Below are 14,738 nucleotides of genomic sequence, written 5' to 3'. Positions count from 1 at the left end.
AATTCCCCTGGTTTGCCTCTTCAGTCTGAGCTACTTCTGGCAAGATTTTGATTTCTTTGCCCTGGGTAGATCTTTGTTGGCTTTTTTCAATTCTACTTCTGTGAATGCTTTATTTCATTTTATAAAGCAATGTTGATCTGCTAACTTCTGTTCTGTTATTTCTGATTTTGGAAGCATTATTTTCATATATCCTCTTCTCACTGGACTTTATCTGTAATAACAGATTATTTCTTGTTTTATTTTCTTGTATTATATTATGATTATGATTATGATTTCTTTTACACACACACAAACACGCACACACAGTTTCCCCCAAAATAAGAAATCCCCTGATAATAATCCCAATTGGGCTTTTGAGCAATAAGGCCAAGTGCTTATTTCAGGGTTCAAAAATATATAAGACAGGGTCTTATTTTCGGGAAAACAAGGTATATACTAGTAAATTATTATCTCAGTCAACTGAACATTTTAAAATGTGTCATAAATAAGATTGGTGCTAATGGTTGATACAGGTTGCTGCCAGCGTCCTAGGTATCGGTATCATCATCATCATCATCATTCACACAGTCAGCCAGATGTTCAGACTGGGTTTGGCATTTTTGTCTACTATTGACTCCTCACCATCTGCAACGGTGTTACAGATATCGTCGCAGGATGGAACAGTTCCAAGTAAAGCCGCCTTCTGCAATAGACTGGTGGCAAATTTGTCAATGCCTATGGTGTTCAAGTGGTGCTCCAGTTGTTTTGGGACTGCACCCAAGGCGTCTATTACGATTGGTACTACCCTTGCTTGCCTTTGCCATAGTCATTCTATTTCTGTTTGTAGGTCTTTGTATTTTGTTATCTTTTCCAGTTCTTTCTCTTCTGCCATATCTACTATCCAGACTTGGTTGTTCTTATTGTTCTTATTATTATTATTCTTTCATTCATTAAACATGAAACTCAGTCAACTGAACATTTAAAGATGTATCACAAATGTTATTGACTGCCACTGATGGTTGATATGGGTTGCTGCCAGTATCCTACCCTGTTTCCCTGAAAATAAGAAATCCCCTGATAATAATCCCAATTGGGCTTTTGAGCGCATGGCAATAAGGCCAAGTGCTTATTTCAGGGTTCAAAAATATATAAGACAGGGTCTTATTTTCGGGAAAACAAGGTATATACTAGTAAATTATTATCTCAGTCAACTGAACATTTTAAAATGTGTCATAAATAAGATTGGTGCTAATGGTTGATACAGGTTGCTGCCAGCGTCCTAGGTATCGGTATCATCATCATCATCATCATTCACACAGTCAGCCAGATGTTCAGACTGGGTTTGGCATTTTTGTCTACTATTGACTCCTCACCATCTGCAACGGTGTTACAGATATCGTCGCAGGATGGAACAGTTCCAAGTAAAGCCGCCTTCTGCAATAGACTGGTGGCAAATTTATCAATGCCTATGGTGTTCAAGTGGTGCTCTAGTTGTTTTGGGACTGCACCCAAGGCATCTATTACGATTGGTACTACCCTTGCTTGCCTTTGCCATAGTCATTCTATTTCTGTTTGTAGGTCTTTGTATTTTGTTATCTTTTCCAGTTCTTTCTCTTCTGCCATATCTACTATCCAGACTTGGTTGTTCTTATTGTTCTTATTATTATTCTTTCATTCATTAAACATGAAACTCAGTCAACTGAACATTTAAAGATGTATCACAAATGTTATTGACTGCCACTGATGGTTGATATGGGTTGCTGCCAGTATCCTACCCTGTTTCCCTGAAAATAAGACATCCCCTGATAATAAGCCCAATTGGGCTTTTGAGCGCATGCGCTAAAATAAGCCTCCCCCCCAAAAATAAGCCCTCCCTGAAAATATTTAAACACAGAGCTAGAAATCAGGTTAGATGGCAAGAGGAGCCCCATCTTGCTCCATGTGCCCCAAAATATTAAGACCTCCCTGAAAATAAAACCAATTTTGGGGTTCAAAAAAATATAAGACAGGGTCTTTTTTTCAGGGAAACATGGTAGGTATCGACCAAGTATCTTCTTAAAATGTATGATGTTCCAAGTAGCGTAGATTTTTGCAGTTCTGCTGGTGTTATTGCAGGAAGCTGTAATTTCTTGATACATTTTGTAACATTCTTGGATATGGTGCCATGTGCCCCAATGACAATGGGTATCACTATTACATGTTTCAGCTATAATCGTGTAGTTTCGATGGCCAGGTCATGATATTTTGTTATTTTTTTCTAGTCCTTTTTCTTCAACTCTGGCATCTCCTGGTTGTTGTTGTTATTGTTTCTTGTTTTCAGTATCTATTTATTTGCTTTTCTTCCAGTATTCCTGCAGCTTCTGGTCCTTGTTGCTCAGCCAATAATCCTGAGTCTTAGAGTCCATTTGTCATCAGATTTCTAAGAATTCCAACACCTTGTTGACGAATGAACTGTTATGGGTTTTTACAACTCATCATATTATTTATGGAAGAGATGCTCTTTGTCTGGCTTCTTTGTTGATAACTGTTTAATGTGACTGAACCTCTGACATAGCTCTCATCCTCCTCAGAGTAACCACACAACCACATCAAAGTAGCACCTTACTGAAGGCAATTATAATGATTAATTATTATTATTATGGTTATCATTATGGCTGGGTGCCCACCCGGACAGATGTTTAGATTGGATTTGGTTCTTTTATCCAACTCCTGAATCCTTCTTAAGGACCTGGGATAGTCAGATATTGTTTAAATTGTTATTGTTGTGGTTTATTAAATGTATAAGGCTACCTATCTCAGTTGCATACATCTCTGGACAATATACATGTTAAAACACATGCTAAATAGAAAACGGCTGTTATATATAAATAATCTAAAAATGATTAGAAATGTGAACATTGACCAAAAGGCCATTTTAATAACCTAATATGAGATGAATGTTTTTATGTCTGATTAGTTTAGTTTGTCTCAACATTTTAAAAATGAGTTTTAATATAATAAATTCATATCAATAACATTTTGTAAACAAAAGGATGTGTGCATTAATGTTTAGATAACGTTGTTTAGAAAGGAAATGTGTTTTAACTGCTTTAATTTAAATATGCTCCTGACACCCATAATAAAATTGTAAAATTTAAGTTAAAGTTAAATGAATAGAACATTTATCATAATGGCAAGGTTGCCGATTTTAAATAATACCTGATATCTTTGTGGTAAATTGACTTGTTACAGGTGGTCCAAAGCCTTTGGCTGTACTAGCCCGGATAGTGAAAGAATAAGTAGTTCCAGGATGCAGTCCAAAAAACAAATAATGTGTTTCATTCCCGTGCTTTAGAACCCGTCCACTTTGGTTTGATAAATCTATTTCTGGGTCAAAGGAGCTGACAGCCTTGTATGTGATCTACAAAAGAATATCAATATCATAGAGAAGTTGGACAAGGATTGCATAATTATTCAATATACCCTTTAGATGTCTGCAATGTCAGACACCTTCTGAAAAGTTATTTTACTCTTAAGAACTTCATGTCTGAAATACAATGATAGAACACAGATTTAACCAAAGTATTGTGAGGGTCTTTTTTTTTTGTAGCCTTAGGGCTTAGTGATACCAAGTTTATAATTTTAAAGGCTATAATTCAGATTGAAGCTAATACTTTTAACTTGTCTGCTCCCCCCCACTTTTAATTTTCTTTTCTTTTCTTGTCTGGACAAAAATTAGTAACTAATAGAAGGATTGAATGGTGGGATCCTTAGTGCTTTTTGAGTTTGAGTTTTTTTTCTTCCAGAATTTTATTACCAAACTAGGCAATATCATCAGGGGCCTCTGTGGCTCAGACTGGTAAAACAGTCTGTTATTAACACAGCTGCTTGCAATTACTGCAGGTTCTAGTCCCACCAGGCCCAAGGTTGACTCAGCCTTCCATCCTTTATAAGGTAGGTAAAATGAGGACCCAGATTGTTGGGGGCAATAAGTTGACTTTGTATATAAATATACAAATAGGATGAAGACTATTGCTAACATAGTGTAAGCCGCCCTGAGTCTTCGGAGAAGGGCGGGATATAAATGCAAATAAAAAAAAAAGTGTACATCTGCAAGAAAATAACCACATTCAGAGAGCACTATGGACCCTACAAATGAATATCTATTTGTTAGGTATACACAAAAATGCAAACTGATCAAAAATATGTGTGAGAATGATGCTGATGCAGTGAAACACTTTGATGACAATTGCACTCCGCACTTTTCTTAATTGACAATATGCTGGCCATTCAGCAATCAACTGAAGGCAGAAATTTAATCTGCTTGAATAATTCAAGAAGACTGGGACAGAAAAAGGAGACCCAAGAATTACCAAAATTCTATCACCTAGGTTGTAGTCTATATCCATGTATCTTCATTGGAGAGGAACTCTCAAAAGATCTATAAATACCTGAATTGGATAGGTAGATTCATTTTTGGTAGTGTAAAATGCCACTACTGTGCTTTCTGATTTTTCCTGCATTTCTAATCATGCCATCCAGTCTAAGCCAATACTATTATTAAGGAATTACCAGAAAGTAATATAATATATATAATATATTATCTATTATAATTATATATAAATTATATATAAAAATTATATAATATATAATAAAGTAATATAATAATATAATAACATATATTGTATAGTTATTACATGCTTATGCTTATATATACTGTGTGACAAAAATAAATAAATAAAATAAATAAATAAATAAAGTTCTGATGCTATATATGTAGGTTACACAAACAAGCAAAAAACCCCAGGAACAACAAACTAATGGCAAGTGGCAAGACAAGACAACATTCCAACCATGGCTTGTAGAACAGACATAATACTTGCAAATACTATTCTTAAAATAGCCATGTTTTGTTTGAAAGTTGTAACAAAATGTATGCTTTGTTCAACGCTCAAAACAAAAACACTCAGAACAAACATTTTTTTCAGGATTATAAGGGTTGACTGATAGTACAGTACTGAGTTCTGACAGCTCACAACATTTTGTTTCAGCTACAAACTGCTTCTTTGGAGGCAATTCTTGCATAATATTTTCCCCATTATATTTCATATGCTGTTTCTCATTCTGTTTTGAAAGATTATGAATTTAGCTAATCTAGTTCACTTTTTTTAATCCTAAAAGAACCCCTGAAATAATGTTCATGTCTCACGTCACCGTTACCCCTGAAGAAATATTTCAAAAAACACAAAAAAATCAGAATACAATTCATTTCTAACCTTCTCAAACCATGTTTACAACATTTATAATGGGAAGCAGCCGAGTCTGGGCATGTAAAAATTCCCACCACTGCAAGTGGAAGCTATAGAAAGACCTTTCACAGAACCCTAGATAAGAAAATCTGGTCTAGAAATAAAATAAATCACAAGAAGAATAACTTTTTCATTACCCACACAGTTTTATTTTTCTAATCTACTCATTTTTTCCACAGTAAATTATTCTCTTCTTTTATAATAAAGCAGTGTTTTATTAACATCTCTTTCTGAAAATAAGGTAAAAACATAAATGTCAAACTAATTCAGTCAAGTAAGAGATTTGACAGTGATTATAGGTTGACAACAAAATATGTACAATGCTTTGTCAGTATATTTACGCAAGATATCTTAGGGCAGAGGTGTCCTATAGTTCTTTTGTTAACAAATAAAATGATTTTGTTGAATTTGCATTTTAATAAATGAGATGTTCTTCTTATTTTCTGTTACAATAAAACTGTAAAATGCCACTACTGTGCTTTCTGATTTTTCCTGCATTTCTAATCATGCCATCCAGTCTAAGCCAATACTATTATTAAGGAATTACTGCGGCTGCGCGGGTGATAGAGGGAGCCCCTCGTGGCTCCCATGTAACACCTCTCCTGCGCAGACTGCACTGGCTGCCTGTGGTTTTCCGGGTGCGCTTCAAGGTTTTGGTAATGATCTTCAAAGCGCTCCATGGCATAGGGCCGGGTTACTTACGGGACCATCTGCTGCCTCCGAATGCCTCCCACCGGCCCGTGCGCTCTCACAGGGAGGGACTCCTCAGGGTGCCGTTGGCCAGGCGGCCAGGGTGCCGTTGGACTGGCGACACCCAGGGGAAGGGCCTTTTCTGTGGGGGCTCCCACCCTCTGGAACGAGCTTCCCCCAGGACTTCATCAACTTCCTGACCTTCGGACCTTCCGCCGCGAGCTTAAGACACATCTATTTATCTGCGCAGGACTGGACTAGATTTTTAAATTTTAAATGTCTAAATTTTAGATTTGGTTTTAAATCGGGTTTTATTATTTATATGTCTATTTTAAATATTTGGCTTATTTAATAAGTTTTTTAGATTAATGTTTTACTTTGTATATTTATGTGTTTTTTATATGGCTGTACACCGCCCTGAGTCCCTAGGGAGATAGTATAAAAGTATGAATGAATAAATAAATAAATAAAAAATAAAAATGCAATAGTGGCCATAAATTAATTTGGGAACAAAATGAGATGAGATGGAGAAAATCTGTGTATATATCAAAGTGACAAAGGGGTGTAATGATAAAGATATTTGCCTAGAAAGTGGAGTTGAGGGACCCATAACCCTACTGCAGTTATCAGAAAAAAATATTACAGAAGTATAATTAGCACTGGTATCGTAAGTAACAAAAATCAACACCTTAATGTTGAGATTAATATGTGCTACATTATATTTTTCTTCTGTAATTTTCTAATGTCTAATTAAAATGCTAAAGTAGCATAAATGTAATTAAAACCTGAATTGTGAATCAATAGGAAAAATCATCAGGTATATAAGGAAAGTAGTTTATGATATTGATTGAAATCAAGCCTATAGTTAAATGTATAACATACTTCATATAAAGTGATCACTCCATATGTTTGTACTGGCTCCTTCCACTGAAGAAAAATCTTCTCCTCAAAAGTATTTCCCTGGATAGATTCAAGCGGAACAGCACTTGGAACTAATGAATAAAATAAAAGAATAAGATGTTTAGCAAAGTGCACTGTAATTTAGGAACACTGAAATTTCATTTTAAGATTACAGAAATCATTTGGCAGACTACTAAAACATATATTCAAGTAGTTCTAAAGTAACAATGGTTTTCAGTGGCAAAATAACTTCTGAAGAGTTCTGTCCATTAAACAGTTTTAATCAAACAGTTAAAATCATGTAGTTGACATATATATATACACAGTAACTCTTCTGTTGTGACCCAGGCCCAAGTAGGTAGTAGGAAACTCAGCGAAAAAACAAACTTTATTCGAACAGCTGAGAATTACTTCATTCCCAGCGTAGTTCAACTAAAGTAAAGCAAATTCCTCCCAACACAAATTCCTTAGTCCTATCACAAACCTTGGTCCAATTAGGCAAACTGCTAAAGGCCTTTCTTGGCAAACGTTCAGAAGTCACAGATACAAAAATAAATGCAAGAAGATGAAGCTATCAATGTTGTTTTCTGGCAAAGCCCAAACGCCGTTGCTGGTCTGTTTTAAGCCTTATGGGAGGGGCCAATCATCTCTTGGCTCCTCCTGTTCCTCTGCCTCACTACTATCAGTCTCTGGAGGCTCTGGAGTCTGCACCTCACTGCCTGATGGCCCTGGCCCCACCTCAGCTTCATCGCTGTCCGACTCAATTGCCAGCTCCGCAGGCTACTGGCGGACCACAACATCTTCTAGTGATATACCCACCATGGTTATGTATGTAATTTATATGCTAGGGAGTGGAGTGGAGGCAAGGGGGAAACAGAAGGAAAGGGAGATTTTCTGCCAGCTTCCCACAAAGAAATTCAGTGGGAAAGCCACAGGAAGTCAGAAGTCAGCTTCCATATTCGCGTGTTCATTCTGTTTCTCTGTTTAGGTAAAAGAAATCTCTCTGAAATATTCACAGCGGTCATGGGTTGTCTAGTTTATATTAAATGCTAGAAACATTACATTTTAAAACATACCATCTTCATCAGTTTGTACCACAATTTCTTGACTTTCTTTTCTTCCTTCAGGATTCATAAGAATAAGTTTGACACTGACATTAGTGTAGGGGGACAAATTAGTAATGGTGTGCTGAGGGTGTGAATTGTCAGTATCCCAGCTCACTTCTTCTCTAACTTGCTCCTGTCCACCAGTTTGGTAACGGTAATGGACTGTAAGGTTATATTTATGGCAACGCGTCACATTGTAGCCAAAGGGCTCCCAGGTGATGGTGATTTGCCAGGATTTGATCTCTACAACTTCAAGCTTTCTTGGACCATGCACAGGATCTGAAAAGAAAAGGAAGACAAACATTTTAATGTGAGAGTTTGAAGATACGAAATGACTTTGCTTGGATTCTTGTATTAGTATGAAATTACTTAATTTAAATTTTCCAGTCTGCTCTTTGGATAGGAACATATGTATTGCTTGTATTTTCTGTTTCTCTAAACACTTAATTACAATTCTTAAATTTTTTTACATGTGATAAAATAGAATAAAAACGGTTAAAAACAATTTTGGAAAAATGTTTACAGTAAAATTTTTACTGTAACGGAAATTAAGTAGAAAACATGTATGTGTTCACATACAAGAAAAAAGAGTGAAATGATAACAAGATAAAGCAAGATAAAGTAAGAATGCTAGAAATTTAATATAATATAAATATAAGATAAGATTAAATTAAATTAAATTTAAAACCTAGACAGATCTACCAATTCATTTTAAACACTACCACATAAATATTTTGGCCTTCTACTTTCTTTTTTAAAAGTCCACCTAACCTTGTTTATGGATTATTTTACATACAGTGTGCAGCAACCAAAGTTGATTGGACCTTTCAATTTTAAAATCAAAGACAGTTTCCTAGTAGAATTTAGCTCTACGTTTTGAATATATCTGTTAGGCAAGGCAGATTGTAATACCAATAACTTAAAGTACTAGCTATGGGAAATTTAAAATTATATTTTAATTGTACATCATGGTTTTCTTTATACATGCAGCTCAAATAATGACACAGCTTAACATTTTTTTCCTGATACCTCCAACTAGCAACAGGGAGATAGTAACAAGAACTATGTTTAATTTTTTTATATTAAAGTCATTGTTATGATGACAGTGTCATAGATTTTTAAAAAAATAACTTTATGACAGTTATGCGTTGAATCTTCCACGAAAACCAAAAAATTCTTTTTTTTTTTGTTTATGCTGTCCAAATAGTTATAGTCAATGGATGTTTAAACTACTTTTGCCTTATATTATGCTATGGGTGAAACTTGCTTTGCGTATCTATAAAACTACTGTATAGAATGGAGTCAACGGAGTTATACAAATGTAGCAGAATAATCTGATTATTTTATTTCAAATGAAAGTACTCAAGAAGATAAAAGAGAATTTCCTTGTTTTAATGAGCCAGAAAGTGCTTATAATAAATAGATTAATATGCATATTCCAGCTCATGTTTATTAATCAATGTATTTTCACCAAGAATGTTCTAAATAATTGCCACAAGAGTCTACTACTTCTGAGTGGCATGAATCTCTGTAAACTTGCAATATTGTTCTAAAATACTTCTGCAAGAAATATCATGGTTATATACTCTTCATATTTACATCTATTGTTTTCAGCAACCATTTTTTATTTTATGAGCATTGAGGTTTTTTGAGCTTAAATACAATTTACTTTCTATCATTTCCAATTCCAATAATCTGTCTGGCACATGTTTGGTGAAAATCACTGTATAATTCTCATTTCAATTCCTTTTATTGTTCTATTTGGCTCTGATCTTGCAAAATTTTCATGATCACTGATGGTCCTGATTCTTCTTAAGTGAAAAAGAAATTTAGCTTGTGGAGAAATGATAGTGTCAAGTATATCTATTGAGTGACTACTGAATAAGCAACGAGCATGCATAGTTAGCATGAGAACTCAATTCTGCCCACCTTTCTGTTGTTAGTTACACAGAAAGAGAGATGAAAATGAGATCAGCACCTATCATTCAAATTGCCTCTCTGTGTGTTGGCTTTCAAGTGGTTTCCTATTCCACTGTGCATTCAGAGGAAGGAGGTGTTCATTGCACAAGCGAAATTCCTGGAACATGAATTTGAACATGAATATGTTTCCATTTGAAACATACCCTGAAATTCTAGATCCCTACAAAATTTAGTCCACATAAAAATTCTCTCCACCAGCCTCTGATTCTATGTGAGAGAAAAGGAACAATCCTTCAACAGTACAAGGGTTATTCCTTAGTCTGCATACTCAGTTACTCATGAGGATTCTGCAGTTAAAGACTTATTATGCTCATGCAAGAAATGTTTTACATAAGAATCATTAGTTAAGATGGGTAGCTGCAGAAATCAAATAAATGCACAAAGAAAGATTTTTGGTTTTAACAGTTGAAGCTAGAAAGCAAAAATGGATTTTCAAGCACAGTGTAACTAGGAAAATGAGTTAGATGGCATCTCATAAAAAGTATTTTTCAAGAGCAGCATCATGTAATAAGAGGAATATGTTGGGCACACAATGTTCATTTCTGAAAGGTCTGATAGCATCAGATTCTACTCCAATTGCTTAGACTCCCAACAGCCAAATGCCTAGCAATAAATCTATTAAGACTATATTAAACTATATCTATATTAAATCACTGTGCTTGCACATAATTGGAGCTGGACATATGCATGTTTTACCTACAAAACAATTTTTTGCAGCAGAATCTCCAGAGGCTTCCCAAAATACATAATTTAAAAGAAGAAATATGAATTAGAAGAGATAGGCCTACACAGAATCAAATGGTACAAACTGGTAGTACCTTTACAGACTAACAATTTTATGAAAAGACATTATTTTGTGAACTTCAGCTCACTTCATCAGATGGCTAAACTCATATAGATATAAATTGGGACAGATTACAAAAACTTTTACCCTGCCTTATCCCAATTTTTAAATTCTACTTAAATTATTAATCTTAAATGGAGTATAACACCCTCCATTGGACTGGATTGTTTACAGTATAATAGTTTTACATTAAGTAATTAACAACAACAACAACAACAACAGAGTTGGAAGGGACTTTGGAGGTCTTCTAGTCCAACCCCCTACCCAGGCAGGAAACCCTACACCATTTCAGACAAATGGTTATCCAACATTTTCTTAAAAATTCCCAGTGTTGGAGCACTTACAACTTCTGCAGGCAAGTTGTTCCACTGATTAATTGTTCTAACTGTCAGGAAATTTCTTCTTAGTTCTAAGTTGCATCTCTCCTTGATTAGTTTCCACCCATTGCTTCTTGTTCTACCCTCAGGTGCTTTGGAGAATAGTTTGACTCCCTCTTCTTTGTGGCAACCCCTGAGATATTGGAACACTGCTATCATGTCTCCCCTAGTCCTTTTCATTAAACTAGGCATACTGAGTTCCTGCAACCGTTCTTCATATGTTTTAGCCTCCAGTCCCCTAATCATCGTTGTTGCTCTTCTCTGCACTCTTTCTAGAGTCTCAGCATCTTTTTTACATCTGAATGCAATATTCCAAGTGTGGCCTTACCAAGGCATTATAAAGTGGTATTAACACTTCACATGATCTTGATTCTATCCCTCTGTTTATGCAGCCCAGAACTGTGTTGGCTTTTTGGCAGCTGCTGCACACTGCTGGCTCATATCTAAATGGTTGTCCACTAGGACTCCAAGATCCCTCTCACAGGTACTACTATTGAGCAAGATTCCATATATACGGTACCTGTGTATTTTGTTTTTTTTTACCTAAATGTAGAACCTTACTTTTTTCACTGTTAAATTTTATTTTGTTAGATAGTGCCCAATGTTCTAGTCTGTCAAGATCTTTCTGTATCTTGAGCCTATCTTCTGGAGTGTTGGCTATTCTTGCCAGCTTGGTGTCATCTGCATTTTGATGAGTTCCCCATCTATCCCCTCGTATAAGTCATTGATGAAGATGTTGAAGAGCATTGGGCCTAAAACAGTGTCTTGGGGTACTCCACTGCATACTTCTCTCCATGTGGATGTAGTTCTGTTGAGGACTACACGTTGAGTGCGGTTGGTCAGCCGGTTACAAATCCATCTGGTGGTGGTGCTATCTAACCCACATTTTTCTACTTTATCTAGTAGTAGGTTATGGTCTACTTTATCAAATGCTTTACTGAAGTCCAAGTAAATTATATTGACAGCATTCCTCTGGTCCACTAATGTTGTCACTTTTTCAAAGAATGCAATAAGATTAGTCTGGCATGATCTGTTTTTGACAAACCCATGTTGGCTTTTGGTTATTACTTTGTTTGCTTTTAGGTGTTCGGTGATTCGTTGCTTGATTATCTTTTCCAGAATATTCCCTGGTATTGAGGTTAGGCTGATAGGTCTGTAGTTTCCTGGATCTGTTTTTTTTCCTTTTTTAAAGATGGGAACTACATCAGCTCTTTTCCAGTCCTCTGGAAGTTCCCCTGTGCTCCCGAATCTTTGAAAGATATAGTTCATTGGTTCTAAGATTTCATCTGCCAGTTCCTTCAGAATCCTGGGGTGTAATGTATCCGGTCCTGGTGATTTGAACTGGTCTAGGGTAGACAGATGTTCACTTACCATTTCCCCCCCTATTTTAACTTGTGTTCCTAATCTGTTTTTTTGTGGTGCTGTTTTTGATAGGTTGGGTTGTTTTTTCCTTTTGTGTAAAGACAGATGCAAAAAATGAGTTAAGTAGATCTGCTTTCTCCCTGTTGCTTGTCACCTTCTTGCCACTTTCTCCCAGCAATGGGCCAATTGTTTCTTAACATTTTTCTTGTTTTTAACATGTTGGAAGAAGCTTTTTTGTTGCATAGACATTGAACAGACATTGAATTGACATTCAATGTCTATGCAATATGACTTAAATTACAAATAGAACTTGAACAAACAAAGTAAAACATACTTTTACTTCAGCTATGATACAACAAGATCATATTACAGAATACTACAGACTAGAATTCTGATACATAATATCTTATAAAAACGGGTTCACTGCTTAATGGGACAATATTTTGTTTATGGAACCAAGACATGCAAACATTTGCTATGCAGATTATTATATTATTAGCAATTGCCTCTATGAGAGACTTTCACTTAGGTAATGGATTAAGTAAAGAAATAATAACTGATTCAGAAATAAATTTTGCTATTATAATTCCAAACACATGAACAATTAAGGAAATCAAGAAATGAAATGGTATTTTACATGAAATTGCAAATCACATAACAAATAGGGACAAATGATATAATAGTAATGTAATGTAATGCAATATAGCAAATGAGAGAGGTGGAATCAAAATATAATAATAACAATGGATTATGCAATTAGTTTAAATGATTGAAAGAATAATTTTATTTCTGTAAAGTTTCTATGTACAGCAGGGATGTCAAACTCAAAGTCCACGGGCTGGATTCGGTCCATGGGGGTGGTTATTTATTTATTTATTTATTTTATTTGATTTTTATACCGCCCTTCTCCCGAAGGACTCAGGGCGGTGTACAGGCAAGATAAAACCAGCAATACAAATATACAGGTTAAAATACCATTTAAAAAACTTATTTAAAATTAGCCTGAAATTAAAATTACCGTAAACTAAAAACCCCGTTTAAAAATTAATAAAATTTCACATTAAAATCCAATTTAAGCCAGCCCGCGAATAAAGAGATGTGTCTTCAGTTCGCGACGGAATGTCCAAGGTCAGGTATTTGACGTAGACCCGGGGAAGCTCGTTCCAGAGTGGGAGCCCCACAGAGAAGGCCCTTCCTGGGGCCGCCAGCCAACATTGTTTGGCGGACGGCACCCTGAGAAGTCCCTCTCTATGGGAGCGTACGGGTCGGTGGGAGGCATGTGGTAACAGCAGGCGGTCCCGTAAGTACCCAGGTCCTAAGCCATGGAGCGCTTTAAAGGTCGTAACCAACACCTTAAAGTGCACTTGGAAGGCCACAGGCAGCCAGTGCAGTCTGCGCAGGAGCGGTGTTACATGGGAGCTACGCGTAGCTGCCTCTATTACTCGCGCAGCTGCATTCTGACTAACTGAAGCCTCCGAGTGCACTTCAAGGGAGCCCCATGTAGAGAGCATTACAGTAATCCAAGCGAGAGGTAACGAGCGCATGAGTGACTGTGCATAAGGCATCCCGATCAAGGAAGGGGCGCAACTGCCGAACCAGGCGAACCTGGTGGAAGGCCCTCCTGGAGACGGCCGTCAGATGATCTTCAAACGACAGCCGATCATCCAGGAGGACACCTAAGTTGCACACCCTATCCTTTGGGGCCAATAACTCGCCTCCGACAGCCAGCTGCGGCTGCAGCTGACTGAATCGGGATGCCGGCATCCACAGCCACTCCGTCTTGGAGGGATTAAGCTTGAGCCTGTTTCTCCCCATCCAGACCCGTACGGCTTCCAAACACCGGGACAGCACTTCAACAACTTCATTGGGGTGGCCCGGGGTGGAAAAGTACAGCTGGGTGTCGTCAGCGTACTGCTGGTATCTCACCCCGAAACCACTGATGATCTCACCCAGCGGCTTCATGTAGATGTTGAACAGCAGGGGCGAGAGAATCGACCCCTGAGGGACCCCACAAGTGAGGCCCCTCGCGGTCGACCTCTGCCCCGTCAACACCGTCTGCGACCGGTCGGAGAGATAGGAGGAGAACCACCGATATACGGTGCCTCCCACTCCCAATCCCCCAAACCGGTGCAGCAAGATACCATGGTCGATGGTATCGAACGCCGCTGAGAGGTCTAATAGTTAGAGCTGGCCCACGGGGCAACCCTGGAAA

General features: G+C 37.0%; 1 protein-coding gene across 1 annotated transcript in view; it reads right to left on the bottom strand.

Moving 5' to 3' along the window:
- Window positions 1-14,738, bottom strand: part of PTPRM (protein tyrosine phosphatase receptor type M) — a 544,777-nt gene that overhangs the window by 219,448 nt on the left and 310,591 nt on the right. The window contains exons 8-10 of the mRNA XM_058178627.1: window positions 7,934-8,242; window positions 6,840-6,949; window positions 3,178-3,379 (exon numbers count right to left, since the gene is read on the bottom strand). Coding sequence (XP_058034610.1) covers window positions 3,178-3,379; window positions 6,840-6,949; window positions 7,934-8,242 — 621 coding nt within the window. The remainder of the gene's footprint in view (window positions 1-3,177; window positions 3,380-6,839; window positions 6,950-7,933; window positions 8,243-14,738) is intronic.

This window comes from Ahaetulla prasina, chromosome 3 (genome assembly GCF_028640845.1).
Source record: "Ahaetulla prasina isolate Xishuangbanna chromosome 3, ASM2864084v1, whole genome shotgun sequence".
Taxonomy (NCBI): domain Eukaryota; kingdom Metazoa; phylum Chordata; class Lepidosauria; order Squamata; family Colubridae; genus Ahaetulla; species Ahaetulla prasina.
This window is presented reverse-complemented; position numbering and strand designations above follow the sequence as displayed.